Below are 21,540 nucleotides of genomic sequence, written 5' to 3' on the forward strand. Positions count from 1 at the left end.
GTATCAGGGCAAAGGTAGGGCACTGAAGAATTACCACTCACTGATTGGTGTGTTATAGGGCTCCAGGTGGTGTGTAGTGACGCAAGTCCAACTGCTCAGTTTGCTGTTTGAGGGCATGAAAGGCAGGTTGGTACCTCTCAGACACAGAGACTCTACCATAACACAGAGCAAAATGTTTGGCTACAGTGTCTGGGTCCGTGAAGACAGCACACTTCAAGGAAATACCAAGTATACATGCAGAGGACTGGTATCCATAGATGCAGTTGATCTTCGCAACGAGCAACAAAATCTGTTCATACACATGCGGCTGAACTTTGAGACTTTTTGAACATTTATTGTGAATTTATTGTGAAACTGTATGAACATTGTACAACTTCCTTAGCAGTGAGCTTTGTTTTTTTCTGGTTTAATATGAATTCAAGTGCGCTATGGTATTAATCAAAGTAGATTATCTGATACATTCATACATTTTCAGTTAACGTTATTACAATCATTTTTCCAAAATTAAATTCCCCATAACTTCTGTTGAAAACTTGTGCAATTGTCTGGAATTTAAAAGACAAAGTGGGCCAAGTAGGTAATAAATTAAAAATTTTACGTAATTACATCTTTGCTTCTCTGGATGTTCTGGAAAATTACTGCAGATACACATGTGGGACATGTTTTATTAGATTCACCAGATCAACAACAACAAAAAATGGAAATCGTGCTTTACTTTAACCTTGTACAGTTTTATAATGGCTTCATATTAGCGAAGTTGCTAAATTTTAGGCAAAATCTTACTAGCCGTAACTTCATAACTAAATATTTGCTGACCTATGTTTATATGAACTTTTTCTTTAGTTTTACTTGTAGAACAACATATTAAAAATGGGTACTAAATTTAGGGCATTTTGAGAACACAAGACATTAGAAAAGCAACTGAGGTGTCAATAAGATCATGCTTTCCGAGCAAAACTTAAAAACTGAAACAAAATCAGTCTGATCGTTATGAAATGATTTGCCTAAAAGAAAGAAATAAAAACAGATTAGAGCAGCGTTTAATGTGCATTTGACTTATGCACAAAATAATGCACAGCTAGTCTGCTGTGTCATATGCATATGTAATCTACTTCATTTCTTACTTTAGACAAATCATTTCATAAAACATTTGACTGATTTTTTAAAATATGCTCCCATCATTTCAACATATTTGCAAAATCATTAATGACCTTAATTTCAATGTTCTCCAGTGTTTTATTATTCATTGGTTATAAAATTTTAGGTGTAACATATATTACAAAATTTCTATTTAGTAAAGAACACAAGACACATTATCAGAAACTCCTTCCAGAAGGGAACAAATAAAAAAAAAATTGCACTCTGCTACATACAGCCGACCTGCAGCAACCACAGCTGTTCCCGACTGAATTATACACACAGGCACTGCTGTCATCGTCTTCTTCACGAGAATAATTTAGTTTATACAAAGGCTTCTGCACTATATAACAAAGTTGGTTCACTGATACTTCATAAATAAAACAGATAGGCAGTGAAATGCCTACTTCATCTCCACATCTCCATCTGGTCCATTATATCTCAACCTCAGCACCACAGTAACAGGTGTAGTGGAGTCAGCTACTGCTACCTGCAACAAGGAAATTTTATTTGTAACAATAAAACAGAAACAACAGGGCTTAGCTCTCTTCAACAAACCAGAAATTTGTTTTAGGTCAGCGTGTCACTAACACAGAACTGAGGACAAAGATACTTTCACTTTTTGTTCTCTGTAACTTTAGATTTAGAAACAGCTTTTGACAATATTGACTGAAATATTATCTTTGACATTCTGTAGTTATCGCGGATAAAATACAGAGATCGATAGGTTATCTATGACTTTTACATAAACCAGCCTGTAGTTTTGCAACTCCTCTATATCCCGTGTTATTCAATCTGCATAATGAGCAAACACCAAAGGAAATGAAGGAGAAATTTAGAAAGATAATTCAATTTCAGGAGGAATACATTAAAGCTGAGGTTTGCCCGTGCTATTATAATCCTGTTGGAGACACCAAAGGACATGGAAGAGTAGTTTAATCGAATGGATAGTGTCTAAATGAGTTTTGCTATTTAGGTAGAATATTAACTGAGAATTGTGGAGGTTATAAAATACAGGCTGACAAAAGCAGCAAAGCTTTTATGAAAAAGAGAAACACAGTTAACAATGACAATAAATGTAAGTCTTAAGATGTCTTTTTCTGTCTAGTATATTGCCTTTCAAGGCAGTATGGAAATGAAGAGAACAGAATCATCTGAAATATGGTTCCACAGAAGAAATCTGGAGATCCAGTTGGTACATTGAATAACTGATAAGAGAGATTTTGAATCTAATCATGGAAAAAAGAAATTAAGGCACAGCTTGACTAAAAGATGGTATAGGTTGATACAGTACACCTTAAGACATTAGGGAATAGCAAATTTAGTAAAGTGTGTGTGTGTATGGGGGGGGGGGGGGGTGGAGTGGAAACTGTAGAGAGACCAAGACTTTGCTACAGCAACCAGGTTCAAATGGAAGTGTATTACAATAGTTAACACACGAGACAACGCTTGCACACGATACACTAGTAAGTAGATCTGCATAATGCACTGCCCCTATTATAATGTTGAAGTAACTACATATCAATACTGTAAAAATGTAGTCTCATGGCAGTGACACTGAATAAAATGTTCTTGGGCTTCCAGCAGTGTCAAGTGTTACGATACCTCAGAATTACAACCAAGTACTCCTTGCCCATTTGTCATGTGACATTATTGCAGGTGAGATGCACATATGGCCTTATATACTCTATCTGGCAGCTGTGATGTCACCGGTGCTTACGGAATTGCCCTATATGGCGATACATTGATTCTGTTTCCTATGTGCCCCTTCAACCCCACGATCACTGGACCCACGTTGTGATAACGTGCTGAGATGCAGGCCACCATCACTGTTCAGGCTGTTGGTAACCTTTATTATGATAGCTTCTTTAATTACACAATCCCAGAAGCTGCTAGTTTGAGCTGTGGCAGAAGTCATATCTGATCTGGTGACTGTTTTTTTAGAACATTTTCAGCTACAGCAGATTTTTCAGGGTAGCATAGGCAATAAAGCCTCTCGTGCTCCTTCCTATGTTGTTCTTCAATGTGCACAATTCATCCAATAAAAGATTGGTCATATTCACAAGGTATCTTTTAGGCCCCAGGTGCCTCAGAACACCTGGCATCTACAAGACATTGCAAGTGTGGCCAATCTTAAGTCGGATAAACAATGCATACTGGAGAACACAGAAATTAGCAAAAGACATACCAGGGCACGCTTTACAAAACTGTCACCAGACCAAATTTTACAATACCTCTGCCATGGCTCTCACTTGTGGCTTCTGGGACTGTGTAATTAAACAAGTCATCGAAATAAAGATCACAAAAACAGCTTTAACAGAGTCGGTGGCCTGTAGCTAAGTACTGCACTGGATCCAGTGAGTTTGCAAGGATGTACCTGCAGCCCACCAGCAATCATTTCACGTGACAGTTGCCAAAGAGTACTCATCAGGTTACCTTCCATTAGGAATGTGGATGCACTCAATGATGATGACACTTTCAAAATGATGGAGCACAGCAGTCATACTTTTCTTTCAGGTTTTATTAAACAAATCTACAATTTCAGCGAGTGCTTAGTCATTATCAATGCACTATTTCATAGTATCAATGCATGTCCTAGTATGCCGGTCCCTTGTTGTTTGGATTTCTGTCACAGTTCATTCAAGACTTGAGTCTTGACGTACTAGGACATGCATTGATACTATGAAATAATGTATTGATAATGGCTAGGCACTAGCCGAACCCTATATTTGCTGAATAAAACCTAGAAGGAAAGGACAACTGATTGCTATGCTCTATGTTTTAACCACTTTATGTGGCTGGAAGCTTGTAAACACTTTATTCACTATTTATTACAGGCTTGCAAAATACTTCCCAGTAAACAGCACATTCAATTACCAAACATATTTAATAAGTAAAATCTGGTTCTCTCTAAAATGTATGATGGGAAGGTGAACAGATCTTCATGCTAGCACAAAGATGATGCCAAATTAGTTTTCCTTTATGTCAGTGCAATAAATGAAGTGCCACTTGAGTCCTAGGAATAATTTTGTTTCTACACTTTTTTTGACATATCACTCATCCCAAATATCTTTACCAGGACAAAATAATTGCACAGGTTGTCAGTGGGGTGGGGAGTAGAGGAATCACTTGATTCCACGAGTGACAGGTATAGTTTGTGCTGCAGCTATTGTTCATGCACACTACTGAATGCCTACATAGCTCTAATTTCTGCCTACTTCTGAGCTGGAGGTGAATTTCTGAATACATTTCAGATTTAAATTTTTTGTCACACGCTACAAAACCCGCTCGCTCACTCACTCTCCACAATTAATAGAAAGGACAACAACAAACTAGTAATATTAACCCTTCATTTGGCAGTGTTGCTCTCAAGCAACATCAGATTTACATTGGCCTTATGGGACAACAAATACTTCCCAGTGTCTTTTACTCATATTGTTGCCTCCAGGCAACGTTCCTTTACACATTGCAAATGCCAGTTGTTGTAATAGTTCAAGGTTTTCCACACGAGATGGCAGTTTGTGCAGTGGTGTTACAGAGATCTCATGTGAGCAACAGGGGTGTCTTATTTTGGTTCTGAGAGAGTGGATTTCAATAAATTGGCAGTAATCTTAGCAGATTTTCTTCAAGAAATACCCAGAGGTGAGTTTACAGGAGAAATATTTCAATATAATATTGTTTTGAATTACGTAAATAGTATAAAACTTTTATGTTGCCTGTGAGCAACATTGCCCATAGTTGGGACATATGCCATTAGTATATTACATATGCTTACAGTGGATATTCAAAACAATAAAACCGTGACACTTGCAAGCTCATTTTGTGGTGTCCAATCACTCTCAGCAGTAAAATGATGGGACAGCAATGAAAAAAGAAGAATTGAAGTGTCCTGTCTCAGTATTGTACGTCAGTACAACAAGCATATGGGAGGAGTTGATCTTGCTGGTATGCTGATAGAGCTCTACAGAGTACCAATCTGAGTGTTGTAAATGTCTGGCTGATATTTCGAAAAGAACCTCTGGACAAGAAGACCTCACTGAAGTCATTCAGGGCAGATATTGCCAATGGTTTGATGTTTTCAGGGAAAGGGAAAGTAGGAAGGCCCTCAATAGACATAACACCACCACAAAAGAAGAGGAGGAAGCCAACAGCTCCGACTGTTACACAAGATGTCCGATTTGATAATATAGAGCACTGGCCTGTATACAGTCCCAAGGCCATTGTTATTGCGCTTTGTTCCAAAGAGAAACTGTTTCCAAAAATTCCATTGCAAGAAGAACTAGAAGGGAAAATGAAACAGTTCTATTGCACAGCAGGAATGCATAAATGTGTTTATAAATTAAATTATTCACGTACAGGAAACCTTTTGCTTGAGGTTATTGGCAAACACTTTTTTTCTATAATATGTATAAATGTGGTCTATTGCTGGCAATGTTGCTTATAAGCAACATTTCATAATTTTCATAATTTTTGTCAAAAATTTCTAAAACTGACTGAATTGTATTTCTTTAAGCATAACAAATAAATATAAGCACTGAAAAAAATTTTTTTTGTTTTTATTTTCACCATTTGCCAAATAAAGGGTTAAAGAATACGATATACGAAACTTAAAATAGTTTATTGAGACAGGTTTGCCTTACTACACTGAAAGCAGGATCTGCATTTATGAGAGACAGTGTAACTCACCTCATGACCGTTCTCCAAACCAAGTTCCCCAAGTGTCTTTGTAAGGTTCACTCGTGTCTTCTCCTCGATGCTGGCGACAGTTGGCATGTACAGTGTTCGATTCTTCCCGTCGACCATAGCTGTCAGGCCAGGATTTTTCATCTGTAAGGCTGGGTCGTCGCGGAGTATTGTAATGAGGCCTTCCAGTTTTACGTCTGGACCCTGAAATACAACATATTAAGTAAAATGATACTGTGTTTCACAATGGTTGGCATCAAATGTACTACACTGCAAAGAATCTAAAGCAGCTGTCCAGCACTGTCACCTACAGGTTATGTGGCAATACTGGACTTGACTCATACAGCTGCTGAAGGCACAGTTAAGGTTCACCTCAATCAACTGGATGCCAAAATATGTGGCACGGTAACATTGCCAACAAGCAGACCTAATCACTTGATTCATTTCAAATAATTGAAGTTGCAACTGTTTCTCTAACAAGCAGTCCATACAAGCAAAACAACCGCAACTTTACCTGCCGTTTCTTGTACTTTAGATAACTGGGCTATGCACGGATCTGTTCAAAAAGATTAGCTCAATAACCTTGTAGGGTTGAGCCACACAGGTCTGCTTTCGTGCACAGCAGCTATCTTTCTCCAAACAATACCCAGTAGCCATAATCCATCAGTAAAGATACCTACGTAGTGGCAGGAAATGCGAATTAATGAAATACACAGAAATAATAAATAATTAATAAAAGGGTCGTGTTCTAATGTCTGTAATTGATGTAGAAGACAGAATTGTGATGAATAAGATTTATTGAAGAAAGTTAGTCTCAGATACACAGAAAGTGGTCCTGATATATCTCATTAAAATAAAGATAGAAAATAACCTTATCAAAGGGAGTAAAGTTGTGTTGAGGGCGTTAGGGTGTTACAAGAATGGTAGCAGAATGCCCAAGCTAAGTGGTCATCCAAGGCTAACAAAAACCCCATCTAGATCAACATACATAATCCGCAAGCCACTGTACAGTGTGTCATGGTGTGTACTCTGTACCACTACTAATCATTTTCTTTCCCGTTCTACTCACAGATCGAGAGAGGGAAAAATGACTGTCTATATGCCTCCTTATAAGCCCTAATTTCTTTTATCTTCTCTTTGTGGTCCTTATACAAAATGTATGCTAGTGGCAGTAGGATCGTTCTACAGTCAGCTCCAAATAAATTAAGCCCATTCGTGATCACAATACACATCTCATCATCTCAAATAATTAAAAGTTCAGCATCACGATTCACAAAACATACAAAATACAAAGAGTAATAACTCACATTCTGTTCTCAACTCCATAAGGCAATCAGAAAAAGTTAAAGTTTTGCACTGGAGCACATTTTGACCTCGTGAAAATAAAGTCCCTCCAAAAGTTAAAGTAATGTAGCGGATGTCACCACAAAGAATCTATCGCCAACTTGACTGAAAATCACTATGTCAGTGGCAGGTCTGCCTTCTTCAGTAAAAGCTTTTTCATGAAAACATTTAAGATTAGGCATAACTACGACTTATGAATATCAAATAACTGTACCCAGTCACTTCTACAGATTTTTTGACTACATGTTTCAGATGGTTATTTGCAATTATAAGGGCAATTTTTAGGTATGCAGAGAGACTGTTAATGCAATTGTTGGCAATGGTGTTGCAATTTGTGCTTCCCCTCTCAGACGAACATGCACACACCTCTCTGCCATGCTCTGTTTCGGCTTGTCATTTGTCGAGAATGGAGTCCCTGTCGAACACTCCTGCCAACTGCAATGTTTGCGCAGTCATTCGATTTTTGAACAAAAAGGCATTAATCCCATTGAAATTCATTGCCAATTCATGAAAATGCGTAGGGGCAGTCTGTGGTGTCACCGCCAGACACCACACTTGCTAGGTGGTAGCTTTTAAATCGGCCGCGGTCCGCTAGTATACGTCAGACCCGCGTGTCGCCACTATCAATGATTGCAGACCGAGCGCCGCCACACGGCAGGTCTAGAGAGACTTACTAGCACTCGCCCCAGTTGTACAGCCGACTTTGCTAGGAAAGGTTCACTGAGAATTACGCTCTCATTTGCCGAGACGATAGTTAGCATAGCCTTCAGCTAAGTCAATTGCTACGACCTAGCAAGGCGCCATTTATCCTTTGCTATGTATCTAATGAAGCATGTACAGTAACAAGACCAATGTTCACCAATTGTGGATTAAAGTTAAGTATTCCAGCAGCTACATACTTTTCTTTATAGCATTCATTATGTATCCTGTTTCAGACCTCACGCCAGCCTGCGTGAGTTTAAGCGCATGTCTTTCGGTTACCCGTCACTGTGGATTGGCTGTCTTGCCAGTCCACAACACAGTTGTGCACGGATTTCAAAAATATTTGCAAGTGGTGTAGAGAGTTCACAGCTGATCGTACTACGCTTCACAACAAAGAAAGGAGCTCTAGGCTGCTAATTTCCGATGAGGCAGTCGCACAGGTTCAGGAAATTTTCATAAGGATTGAAGGATCACTCTAGAAGCTCTCAACCTTTGGGTTCCTGAGGATTCCCGAAACACAATCCACACTATTTTAACGGAAAAGCTGCAATATCTGAAGGTATATGAAAGACTGGTACTGCATACGCTGGCAAAAGACCATGAACAGCAAGAGGTTGATACTTTCTGTGAATTTCTTCATTGTTATGCAGATGAAAAGAACAACTTCTTAGACTCTACTATTACAAATGACTAAACCTGGGCATTCCATTTAACACCCGAGACAAATCAACAGTCATGCGAGTGGCGATATCCCTCTTAACCTGCACCTCAAATATCTGAACAATGCATCTGCTGGTAAAGTGGTGGCAACCGTGTTTTCGGATCAGAAGGGGGCCATCACTGTTTGGCTTTCTGCCTTCTGAGACAACAACAAACGTTGATTAGCACTGTGAAACACTGAAAAAACTCAGGAAAATTCAGAGCTAGAGAAGAGAAATGTTGAACAAAGGTGTAAGCATTCTCCACAACGAATTCCCTTACACCATTCATCAAACTGTTGATCTCTTGCAAAACTTTGGTTGGAATTTCATCACCCGTCCATTGTACAGTCCGGAGATGGCACTGAGTGACTACTGCCTGTTCCCCAAGTTGAACGAACATTTCTTGTTTCAAAATTTCACTGACAGGGAACAGCAGCTTTATTTAAATTCCCTACAGCGTTTATTAATGGTTCTGTCAACAGCTGCAGTTATTTATTAGGGGACTAGTTTTGAAACCTTATAGGTTCATTTTCAAGCCTGGTCCATTGAGGTTACAGTATGTAGTTATCAGTGAACAGTAAATACAAAATGGTATTACAAAAAAAAGCTCAAATGCGAGTGGTAACACGTGCTCTATAAATGTTAGCAGGATGAATGCCACAATCCACAATGCCTGTTACCAAGTCAAAATCAAACCAGAGGTCAACATAGCCAATAGCACCAGCAAACTTTTGATGGCACTAGTGTCGCACCTCACGTACAAGTGCGTCCCCAGCCAATGGGAGTGTCGCGCTTTAAAATGGGGATGGGTCTAAGCACCTTTATTAAAGCCGACATCAATACAGTGAATGACAGCAACAAATGTACAGGTATTACACAAATACAAATACTAGAGTGATGTATACCTGTCACGTAGTTCAACAGAAGACAAGCATTTCATGTTCAAGGGTGCATCAACAGCAAATAGACACATCAAATTAAAATATGGGACATTGCAGCACCTTTATTTACCAGTCACATGTAATATTTGCTCCACTGCAACTTTTGTATTGTACATACAGACAGTTGCCTTCCAAAAGCCTACATACATATAGTTTACATACATAAAACATTTAAAAACATTACAATTGTTTGACTAATAAGTTTTGTAAAACACAGTTAAATAATCCTAATAAAATTGTCTCATAGCACTGAGTAGTTACAGCACCACGTCATGCATGACTACTTTGAAATCGCCTTGTGCACTCACAGTGCCTATCTATTCATGCGAGCTCTGTGGTGAATTACAGAAGACAAGTACTAAAATACAGACACTAAAGCATTTTACATTATTCCAAACAATTTTGCATCATTGGTCATGCATGTTGCACGAACAATGTTTTCCGTATAGTGCCTCTATGATCATGCCACACTTCAGATACACACATCATAACCCGAGATAATTTACTAACTCGACATGCCAATCCAATTACAGATGCACTTAAATGCTCACCTATGAAACATTGTTTCACATTTAAACATCCTGATCCAACAAGTTTACTGGCTCAATACGCGTCTCTAATTACAGATTACAAATGATACAATATCCACTAAAAAGCACTCATGTGAAACACTGTGCTATGCGTCACACAGTGTGCAGTACTTTGCTGTTTATTCGCTGTGAGGTAAAAATAAAATGTCCACATGTTGGTACATACACGAGTAGGACGTGAAGTGCTTACATTACAGTGATCTTGTCAATGTGCATGGTATGAAGCAGCTCAAGAAATCACAAAAACAGAAGTCACTAAAAGTAAATTATGTCAGCTCATAGGTGGTGTGATCATAGAGACACTGTATGGAAAAGGCTGTTCATGCAGCATGCATGACCAGCAACGAAAAATTGCGTGGAATTATGTAAAAGACCGAGTGAGGTGGCGCAGTGGTTAGCACACTGAACTCTCATTTGGGAGGACAACGGCTCAATCCTGCGTCCGGCCATCCTAATTTAGGTTTTCCGTGATATCCCTAAATCGCTCCAGGCAAATGCCAGGACGGTTCCTTTGAAAGGGCACAGTCGACTTCCTTCCCCGTCCTTCCCTATTCTGATGAGACCGATGATCTCACTGTTTGGTCTCTTCCCCCAAACAACCTGACCCGATTATGTAAAATACTTGAGTATCCATATTTCAGTACTCATCCTCTGTAATTCGAAACAGGACTTGCATGAACAGATGGACCTGTGTGTACAGTACAACGCGATTTCAAGGTGGTTGCACATGATGTGATGCAGTAATAATTCGGTGCTATGAGACATTGTTTTAGTAGGGCTGCATAACTGTCTTTCACAAAACGTTTTAATCAAACGATTATATTGTTTTGAAACTTTTTATGTATGTAAACTATATGTATGTAGGCATTTGGAACACAACCACCTATATGTACAATGTAAAATTTTTAATCGAGCAACAAGTAAGATTTGTTTCATTGTACTTTATATTACATGTGACTGGTTAATAAAGGCACTGTGATGCCCCTATTTTAATTTGGTGTGTCTATTGGATGTACACTTTAACATGAAATGCTTGCCTTGTGTTCAAATATGTGACGGGTATATGTCACTCTAGTAGCTGTGTAGTACCTGTACATTTGTTGTTGTTATTCACTGTACTAATGTCAGGTTTAATAAAGGTGTTTAGATGCAACCCCATTTTAAAATGCGACACACCCACTGGCTGGGGGAATGCGCTTTTACATGAGGCGTGATGCTAGCACCATTGTAAGTTTCCGGGTGCTGTTTGCTATGTTGACCTATGGTTTAATTTTGACTAACAGGCACTGTGGATTGTGGCATTCATTCTGCCAACATTTACAGAGCATGGGTTTCCACACAATGTTTATGATTAAGATCAGGCACTGTCATTGCAGGTATGTTTGCATTCCAATAATCAATTTGTTACCTTTAGACTTTTTATTGTAATACCATTTTTGTATTCACTGTTTTTGTGGCCTCATTGAGCCAGGCTTGAAAATGAACCTCTAAGGGTTCGAAATTTTTCACCTTATAGATAACTGCAACTGTTGACAGAATGCTTTAAGGAATGAACATTGTCTGGATGGAGGTTGTGCGCCAATAAAAGATGAGGTCTAAAACATCCTGCAGGGTATGACAGCGATCTGGTAATACATGAGAATTGTAAAAGCTGCCACAGTGTTTACAAAAGACGCATCGACTGAAATAGAAATTTTGCAGAAAGATAAAGTGTTCTCCAGCCCTTACAGTACTTTAACTATTATAGAAAATAATCTAAAAATATAGGAGACCTTAATTTTGGGATTGCCCTTGTAACAAAACTTAACCAACCTGTATGTATAATTTTTCCTAGGCAACCTGTGGCACAGGCTAAGTTTCAGTTTAGAAAAAGTGAAGAGCATAATGTAACAGTTTGGAAACCCAGCCCGTGACCACTAAAAGAGTGTCACTCATATAGCCTGGCCGCCCATGGACAGCTAATCTGTCAGTGATGACAATTCCCCTACCCAGTATGCTGAAGGTCTCACAAAAGGCCTTCCCAGCCAGCCACTACATTCCGAAACTAGTCAACAAGAAGATTTCCCATGCCATATCCTCACATACCCCATATCTCTCCACAAATCAGCTGGAAAGGAGTACCTCCAAGTCACTCAGTATCACACCAGACTTGGGCAACTGAACCTTCTTGACTATCATTGTGCCCAGAAATGAGGGACATCCTGCTCATGATCCTTCCCACTCTTCCTTAAGTGGTATTCCACTACCCATCAACCTAAATAACATCCTGGTCCACCCCTATGCCACCCTCAACCCCTTACCACAGGGGTCGTATCACTATGGAAGACCCAGATGCAAGACTTACCCCAGCCACCCACCTAGCACTTCCTACTCCAGTCCTGTTACAGGATTATCCAATCCCATTAGAGGCCAGGCCACCTGTGAAAGCAGCTACACCGTATGCCAACTATGCTGCAACCACTACACAGTTTTTCATGTCGGTATGACAGACAACTGGCTGTCCATCAGAATGTGTGGTCGCCATCACACTGTGGCCAAGAACAAAGTTGGCCACATGCAGCTCACCACATCATGCTGCTTCACAAACCGGGCCATCAGGATCCTCCCATGTGTCTCCAGCTTTTCTGAACTACACACATGTGAGTTATCCTTGGAATACATCATTCACACCTGTAACCCTTCTGACCTCAATCTTCACTAACCTAGTGTCCCCACAGCCTCCATGACAACTCTTACCCCACCCTAGTCCACCTACCAAAATACAATCTCTGCATTGTGTATTCACCCAGAACAATATAGAGGCACAGGCATGTGTGTATTTTTGTGCTGTAGCTCGACAGATTTATTCTGAAAGCTAGAATAGTTTTCTTTCTTTTTCGTGCGTGCATCTGTTGACGAATCAACAATTCCGCTATTCAGCGAGTGGTCCTTTACTTCTACATTACATACATCGAAGTTAAATCTGATTTTTTGTTACCTCAAAGACAAAGAAACTAGCAGTAAAGTAGAAAAGGAGTACAATTACTACACCAATAAAAATACAGCCCCCCCCCCCCCACTCACCTCAATATCAATAACTCTGGGCACTTGACTACAAGCGAGGCAATCTTCTTTCTTCTCCGCCTCATACGTATACGTGTAAATGCCATCGGCATCATTAAACACCATGTAGTTGTCCATGGGAACACAACAGCTCGTAGCCAGCTTGAAGGCTTCTGTGGCACATGCCGCAGCCACCACAGCATTCGTAGATGCCACTGCAGGTATTATGTTCTTCACAACACCCTGCAACAAAGTAAAACTTTACCTTAGTGCATCATCAAATTCATGTTATACTTTTGACGACCATACTACAAAAGTTATTACAACAAAAATAATCAATTATTGACTATATAATGTAAATGGATGGACAAAAAAATCTACTCACCAAGCAGCGGCAGGGTAACACACACACACACACACACACACACACACACACACACACACACACACACACACACAAGGATTTAACTTTTACACGCTTTCAGAGCCAGTAGCGCCTTCTGTCAGAAGAGTTGAAGGAGAAGGAAGAGGGGTGAAGGAAAATAACTGGAGAGGCTTAGGGAAAGGGATACAGTTCAGAAAAGTCGCCCAGAACACTGATCAGGGAAGGTTTACCAGGCGGGATGAGAAGGGAAAACTGATTGTTGGGGACTGCACCAGATGAAATTTGAAGATCTGGGAGCTTAGATGTGGAAGACAGAGATTACTGCTAAAATTTCATGTACGAGTTAATAAGAGTTAGGAACCAAGTGCATTGTATGTAACAAGGGTGGGAGGGGATGGCGAAAAATAGAAATGTAAAAAAATGAAAGACGTAGAAAGCTAAAATGGAGTGAAAAAAGTAGTCACTGTGAAGAAATGCTGGGATAGAAGGAATTAATGTAAATTAAGGCCCAGTGGGTGGCGAGAACCATGGACATGTTGCAGTGCTTGTTCCCACCAGTGGAGTTCTGAGAAACTGGTGTCTGGAGGAAGAATCCAAATGGCATACGATCCAAATAAATGATCGGAAAAAAAAATAGGGAAAGTCATGAAAGGATTCTTCCCCCAGACACCAGTTTTTCAGAAGACACACATTATTTCGGTAGAGAATGTTGGTCTCAATTCAGTTTGTAGATGTATGTATAGCTAGCTCATTATATATGGATGTCTGAATAAAATGCACAGTGTCAGGAATTGGGGTGTACATTACCCGGTAGCTGCACCAGAGGCTCATCCAAAGGGTGTGGGAACCCACAATAAAGGGAGGGCTGTCAGTAAAGCCAGTACTACACAATACATCTAAAAAAACAAGCTGTGATTTGAGCAGACAGTTTATCTGCCAGGGAGAAATAGAAACTGTTCTATCCTGCCATGGACCTGTACATATGTGGTAGAAGAGGGGCATGATCAGAACACACCATTTCAAGTGGACTTTCTGGTATTTTTTCACTTGCGGTACGCAGGAGAGACATACATGAACTCTTGAGAATTTATTTTTGGCTACTGCTCAAGATATTCGACACATTTATCAGTAACTTTTTATAAATACAGTAAATAATAATAATAATACTAATATTAATGTGGGACTGACAGGCCTTGTGCAAGTCTTTCAATTGGACGCCACTTCAGTAACTTGCGTGTCTCTAGCCTACCCCAGTTACCAAACCAGGGAAAGGAGAGCTAAGGTTAATGTGGAACATAAACCATGTGTCATTTCTGGTAATTACTCACCCCATACAGTAATAACATAAATGAAAATTCTCTTTTTTTGAATTGGCGTTGAGAAAAGCTGTATATTTAATGATAGCTTCTTATTGTAGCTGTACCATTATAAGGTATGTCCACAAACGTTTAGCTCCGAGTTTACGTCTTCTATGTATATGTACATATAATTTTGCTTTTGATGTTTTTATGTATCACATTAATTGGTTGAAGTGTGAAATAGCTTCCCTCATTACTGTGCCACTTGTGCAAATCGCACCATATATGATCGACAGCAGTTTTTCAAAACAAAGTATGTCCATTCTGACAAAGTTCCTAAATTCCTGTGGATCTTAGGGCTCAAGTGTTTCATTAACAGGGAGTGTAAGTCCCTGCCTTCATGCCTTTTTCCCAGTTAGTGTTTAACACAAGTCCTACTCCTGACATTACATTGTCATTCTGCCATTCTAACAACGAAGGCGGACAACATCATGGCAAATACTGCATAGGTAATAGCAGCCTCCGTGTCAAACACTGAAATGTAAACACAGATAATCATTTGTTAGAACTAGGATAACAAAATTATCACATTAGTCCATAACTGTGTGTGACTGTAACATAATTTCATTCTAGCTCCATAAAATAACAATAACTGCTTAATAAATATGACTCTAGACCTCATAGAAGTCTCAATATCAGTAAATACCAAATGTGGCTATGTAGACTTTCCCAGCATATTAGTATATCAAATTCTAGTCAGGTTTCCAGCCGGATCAAACTATCATCAGAGCACAATGTTTCAGTGGTCCACCTGACAGCCACATCAGGTGAGAAAAGCTAAGCTGCTCTCACCGATAACTGAGTCCACTCGCAAATGATTGTACCTTTATATGCATCAGAAGTACAACAGCACATGCGCTAAATACAGCGCACAAGCACTCAATCATTCCTGCTGCCCCTGGCGCAAAAAATGTTGCAGTGCCTCCCGTGGTGAATACTATTAAAAATGATATAGTGTTACAAATGATTATTCATAGCCAACCGATTCAGATGCTGTCGTTTCTTAATACCTGATAAAACAGGATTCCACGTTTTACTTAGCAGATATCCATTATATTATCTGCTAGTCTGATTTCGACAGATTCTTTTAAAACACAATCCCAGTACCGTGAAGCATTTGCAACTACTTGCATTTCATTGTATAGCATCCTATGTCCCTCTGTAAGGCAATGCTCAGCCACCGCAGATTTATCTGGTTGTAATAATCATGTATGGCGATGATGTTCAATACCCCTGTCGTTGACGGTCCGAATAGTTTGGCCAATGTAAATTTTTCTGCACTCACATGGTATTTTGTAAACGCCAGACTACCTCAAACCTAAATCATCTTTGACAGAGCCAAGAAGTGCTCAAATCGTAGCTAGCAGACGAGAAACATCTCATCTCATATTTCTTCAAAAGTCTATCTATCTTGGCGGACACATTCCCAGCATAAGGAAGAAAAGCCACAGACCTAAAGGTATCTTCAGAAGGTTCAGGTAGGTGTCCAAACTCAAAAGCACGTCGAATTTGTTGGTCCGTATAGCCGTTATTATCGAACATGTCCTTAAGATGTTGCAGCTCCTGTGGTAAATTCTCAGCATCCGAGAAAGCATATGCTTGTTTAACCAAGGTCCGAAGGACTCCTGCACGTCGAAAAGGTGGATGGCAACTGGTAGCATGTAAATACCAGTCGGAATGGGTAGGTTTCATGTTAACACTGTGTCCAAGAGTTCCGTCATCTTTTCTATAAACTAGTACATCCAAAAATGTAATATTCCCTCCTTTTCAATTTCCATCATGAATTTGATGTTCGGATGAAGACAATTAAAATAGTCCAATAGCTGGTGCAAAGAGTCTATTCCATGTGACCAAACAAGAAACATCTCAAAAAACACAAAGGCTTCAAAAATATGTTTTCACGGCCATATCCTCAAAGTCCTCCATAAAAAGATTAGCGACTATGGGGGGATAAAGGACTCCCCATAGCCACACCGTCGGTTTGTTCAAAATATTTGTCATTTTGGAACATGATGGCAGAGCTTTGTCATTTACATATCAGTTTTTCATTAATTAAAATCAAAGACCCAAGTAAAAGGGACACCACATCAAAACTAACAAGTAAATCAGAGGGACCAAGGCAAAGCAATTTTAAACACTGAATAAAATCCATGGAGTTGGATACATGGTATTCACATTTACCCACATGAGGGCCAAGAGCCGATGCTAAAAATTTTGCCAAGTTGTAAATTGGTGCACCCAAATTAGAAACAAAACCTAGATTATACAGTTTGCCAAAAATCCATAAGGATGGGATCCCATTGCGCCCTATTGTTTCAGCCTAGCAGATAATATCATTAATCGTGATAATGGATACCCGTTAAGTAAAACGTGGAATCCTGTTTTATCAGGTATTAAGAAACAATGGCATCTGAATCATTTGTAACTATATATCGTTTTTAACAGTATTCACCACCGGAAGTGCTGCAACTTTTTTTTGCGCCAGGGGGCAGCAGGAAGGATTGAGCGCATGTGCACTGTATCTAGCACATGTGCTGTTGTACTTCTGATGCATATAAAGGTGCAGTCATTTGTGAGTGGAATCAGTTATCGGCGAGAGTAGTGTAGCTTTTCTCACCTGATGGTGGCGGCCAGGTGGACCGCTGAAATATTGTGCTCAGATGACAGTTTGATCTGGCTGGAAACACATCAAGAATTTGATATCTGTAAATACCTGCTGTACAAACATATCAATTTTCACTCAATGGCATAAATGAGCCTGTAATTCAGAATGTGGATCCTTGGGATTCTAGCGCAGACTTACGTGTTAGTTGTATCATGTAGTAGGGCTAACGAAAAAGTTGGCAGTTCCAAGTCAGTATGTTTGGGGCACTGGAGGAAACTTGTAAATGAAGGTGTGTCATGTAATACTGGCTTAACTGTAGGTCTTGCATACACGTTCTTTGGGAGGGGGGGTTTAAGTTCTCATAGGTCTTCAAGCTGTACCGTTGCTGACTGTCGTATTTGAAGTGGCTAATTCTATTGGAGATGGTACGGAATCAACTTTGTAAACACTGAAACCAACACACTCAGTCAGTTACAAGGCAGATATAATGTTCAACATTAGGCATAAAATGGGGCTCAACATAACTTTATGGTGAAAGAGAAGGGCAAGAGCTGTTACTTATGTTTTTCCTGGCGAAATGTTGATAGCACTAGCTGCTACATGTGAAGCAAATGCAAGAGGTGGTGCTGACAACTGTTTTAAGTACACAGTGAGAATACAACAACCACAAAACATTCTCTAGAGATGAACTTCTGTTCAACAAAAATAGTGATCAGTAACCTTTAACAATTAGTGCATCAAGGCTGTGTGGTTGGCAACAAACTAATAGCTTACACTGCAATCAAAACAGAACCTGACAGTGTGTAAATTATCCGAGGGTGCAGCACACAGAAATTTGTAGTGTGATAGTTTGGAACTGTCAAAGAATAAAGAAGGGATAGCAATAAAAGTGCCAAGCTTTGATCTGTGATGCTGTCAACAAGTTAATTATCCATGATACCTCTGAACACTGACTCTTCGGGTACCATCTTGATTGGTTTTGACAACATACAACCTAAACTTAGACTTCTAGATGACCAACAGGTCATTTTGTCATCATAAACAGCTTTCCATTGATCTATCACATTCCTCATCCCTTGCCATGAATCTTGAATCCTTGGGAGACAATTTCTTAACATGGTCTGTCAGTTCCAAAATTGCTCTACTTAATCACCTATTCCAGTAAAGCAATATTGTTATGATTTGCTTTATGAAGTTGTGGAAATTGTGCTATTTGTACAAGTTTCTTGAGAATTACATGCTGAGTCAGGCAGAGCACCTTGGACCCGAGCAAGCATGATACAGCTGACTGGCAGTAGAGATGACCCACAAGAAATCCTCTCTAGCCCCCATTCACTTTACATCTATACCAATCTTGTGATCCAGACAGGTAAGACAAGGACCCTAATCCATGCTACGTTTCAATGCCACACTTCACTGCAGTCGGTCCAGCATGCCAAAATCTATGATTAGGGTGAACTTGCAGCACTCACTACCCTCCCCCCCCCCTTCCCCCAACCTACCCATGACCATTGGGTGCACCATGCACCACCAAACTCATACTGGGCAAGGCTGCAAGAGTTTTCAAGACGAAACCCAAAGGAACAGTATACTAGCTTAACAAACAATGGGATGCTGTGCGACGAGTGCTTACAAGAGCCTTATTAGAATTGTTGAGCATGACATGATCAGATTCTCTTATGTCTGATATTATACTGCTTTTGAAGTTGCCTAGGCAATCATAAGGCAGAGGAGAATAAAAAATCCTCAATTTAGAAGCCTACATTGGAAAGAGAAATGAACACCATACAGTGTCAAAATGGAATACAATGAATATTACCTGGACAAGGCGATATGTAACACCCATTATGCCAAACTGTGCAGCACGCTCTGATGCTTTCTCACAAATCCATCCAATATGCGCTGGGTCATCCCCATCAATTGGAACATCACACCACGGGGACTCTCGCGGCCACTGGATCACCTGAAAATGAAACTCTGAGCAGAAAATATAATAGCAGAATAGTTTGTTATGAAATAATTAACAGATATTCAAAATGCTTGTTACAAAATCTCAATTATCTCTAGCAGCAAATCTCTTTGAAGACTCCTGTGGGTTAAACAGGAAAGCAAGGTGAATGCTTACATAGCTGCATAGTCAAAATTGTTACACACATGTAAGATAAAAATGATAACCGAAGATTAATACTAACTATCATCCAAGCGAACTTTTATGTGAGACTGCATACCAAAAATGTTACATACAATATAAAATACAAACTATGTGAAGAAAACTAACTGTATTTTATAACTTTCGTTTTCTATAGTGAGAATAAAAACGAATTTTCTTCCATCTGTAGCATAGTAAATACACAACTTTTTTTAATCACTCAATATGTGGGCAAAATAAAATTCTGCACTATAGCAGGCTATTGTCATCAGCTTCTACTACTGGCAATTTCCAATGCTCTCTTGTAAAGTTTATTTATGTCCCCCTTTCCTTGTAACGAAAAGATGCAGTCCACAGTTGCATAATGCAAGTACTGAAAGAGATAAATAGATTACCATATTTGGAAACGACATGGGAGTCGCATGCTCCCTGAAGAACACTTAATTAGGATTAAACAGGAGTCCCACATTTTACTGTATTATGGCCTACACAAAAGACGAGAAAATTTTGCAAGCAAGCAAAAACTGTACAAAATACTACTTTGGGATGAAGTTACACAATAGAACCACTATATTAAAATAAAAATTCCCTTTATTTGCGTTAAATGTCACGTACAATACTCACTTACCTTCACATATTCAATACAATGCTCTGGCAGACGCGGTGTGTTTGCAATTGTACAAAGTGGGTATGTCACTTGTGGGGGAAAGAGATCCAGAGTGCATTCGATGCAAGCGGTAACACCGGGTAGTATCACTCTAGCATTGCCCTTAAAGCCTTCTGTGCCACCGTCAACCATTGGCACAATTGATGTTCGATCTAACTCCCCGTCCTCATACTGAAGCAATGATATCAACATACCATTTATCCACCGACGAGCGACTATTGAATCGAGGCCACAGACAACTAAGTGAAAGGATCTATAAAACGATTCGTCGAAATCTTGAATCTTACAGAAATGTGGCGTCACACGGCAACCGGGGATCCGGTTGTTTATGAAGTCTGCTGCAACTTCTGCCTTCGATTTTCCTATATCTTTTCTTCGGAACAGAAACTGTCTGTTAAGGTTAGAAAGTTCAATTGTGTCCATATCTATCACGTGTATGTCTTTAAATCCCATAAGAGCCAAGTCTTTCAGTAATTCACAACCTAATCCGCCGGCACCTATAACCAATATCTTGCATGTACTCATTAAAAAATTTAATGTTTCCGATGACGGTTCGAAATCAGGGTGACAAAAAGGCCCCGACCTCTCCAACACTTTTCTCAAATGACTCCATCTACGCTGCATCCCGTCTCCGTCACCACCACTCATTATTAAATATATGAAGTTGACGGCCCAAACAATTACACCTCCATAACCACACAGCGGGCAGAGATGTGATACACTGTCAATGACGTACATCTTATCTTTGTATTATTTTCGTGTCAGAATCGCACGCAAAATGGCTATGAAGTGGTTTTCAGCAAGATAACATAAAAGTTTCTGGGAATATTTATTTCCTATTTTAATAATTGATTTAAAATAAATAAAACTTCCGGAGTTTGATGTGACGTAGCAGCAGGAAAAGTGGCGAATTGAATGGTGAAAAGTGTACTGACAACCAAACAACAGCAAAATAATCTACTCTATGCTGATTACCATAGACCATACGCTGATAACCACTGATTTAATGGCTTCAGCTAGTTCAGTAGCATTAGGTATGAGTTATTTGTGAAGCAAGAATTTGTGCGAAACAATGCTGGTGAATAAACTCTCATCTGTGCACACCCGCTAGCAAAAGGAAGGCATTTTCATTAAATTGCATCTATAAGATGTTTCTCAAGCGAAAGAAGCATGCAAAATAGCATATTCCAGCCCTGCTGTTCGTTAGATTCGTTTTTGAGACATGAATTATTCTAA

At 39.5% G+C, this 21,540-nt stretch overlaps 1 protein-coding gene across 1 annotated transcript; it reads right to left on the reverse strand.

The window, feature by feature from the left end:
• Positions 1–1,212: 1,212 nt before the first annotated feature.
• LOC126428461 (NEDD8-activating enzyme E1 catalytic subunit) lies at positions 1,213–21,059 on the reverse strand. The gene is made up of 5 exons (XM_050090395.1): positions 20,266–21,059; positions 19,308–19,451; positions 13,162–13,383; positions 5,824–6,024; positions 1,213–1,627 (listed from the first exon to the last, which is right to left on the reverse strand). Exons 1-5 carry the CDS (start codon positions 21,040–21,042, stop codon positions 1,541–1,543), a joined length of 1,431 nt encoding a protein of 476 aa, XP_049946352.1. The 5' UTR covers positions 21,043–21,059; the 3' UTR covers positions 1,213–1,540.
• Positions 21,060–21,540: the final 481 nt, after the last annotated feature.

The sequence above is a fragment of the Schistocerca serialis genome, chromosome 12 (genome assembly GCF_023864345.2).
Source record: "Schistocerca serialis cubense isolate TAMUIC-IGC-003099 chromosome 12, iqSchSeri2.2, whole genome shotgun sequence".
Taxonomy (NCBI): domain Eukaryota; kingdom Metazoa; phylum Arthropoda; class Insecta; order Orthoptera; family Acrididae; genus Schistocerca; species Schistocerca serialis.

Bases quoted from the DNA above. Each gene is read 5' to 3' on its own strand.
- LOC126428461 (XM_050090395.1), bottom strand. From the start codon at position 21,042: ATGTACGTCATTGACAGTGTATCACATCTCTGCCCGCTGTGTGGTTAT. The intron at 13,384-19,307 runs GTAATATTCATT...ACTTTGTTGCAG, and splicing joins TTACATATCGCCTTGTCCAG to GGTGTTGTGAAGAACATAAT. The intron at 1,628-5,823 runs GTGAGTTACACT...TCCTTGTTGCAG, and splicing joins GTTTGGAGAACGGTCATGAG to GTAGCAGTAGCTGACTCCAC.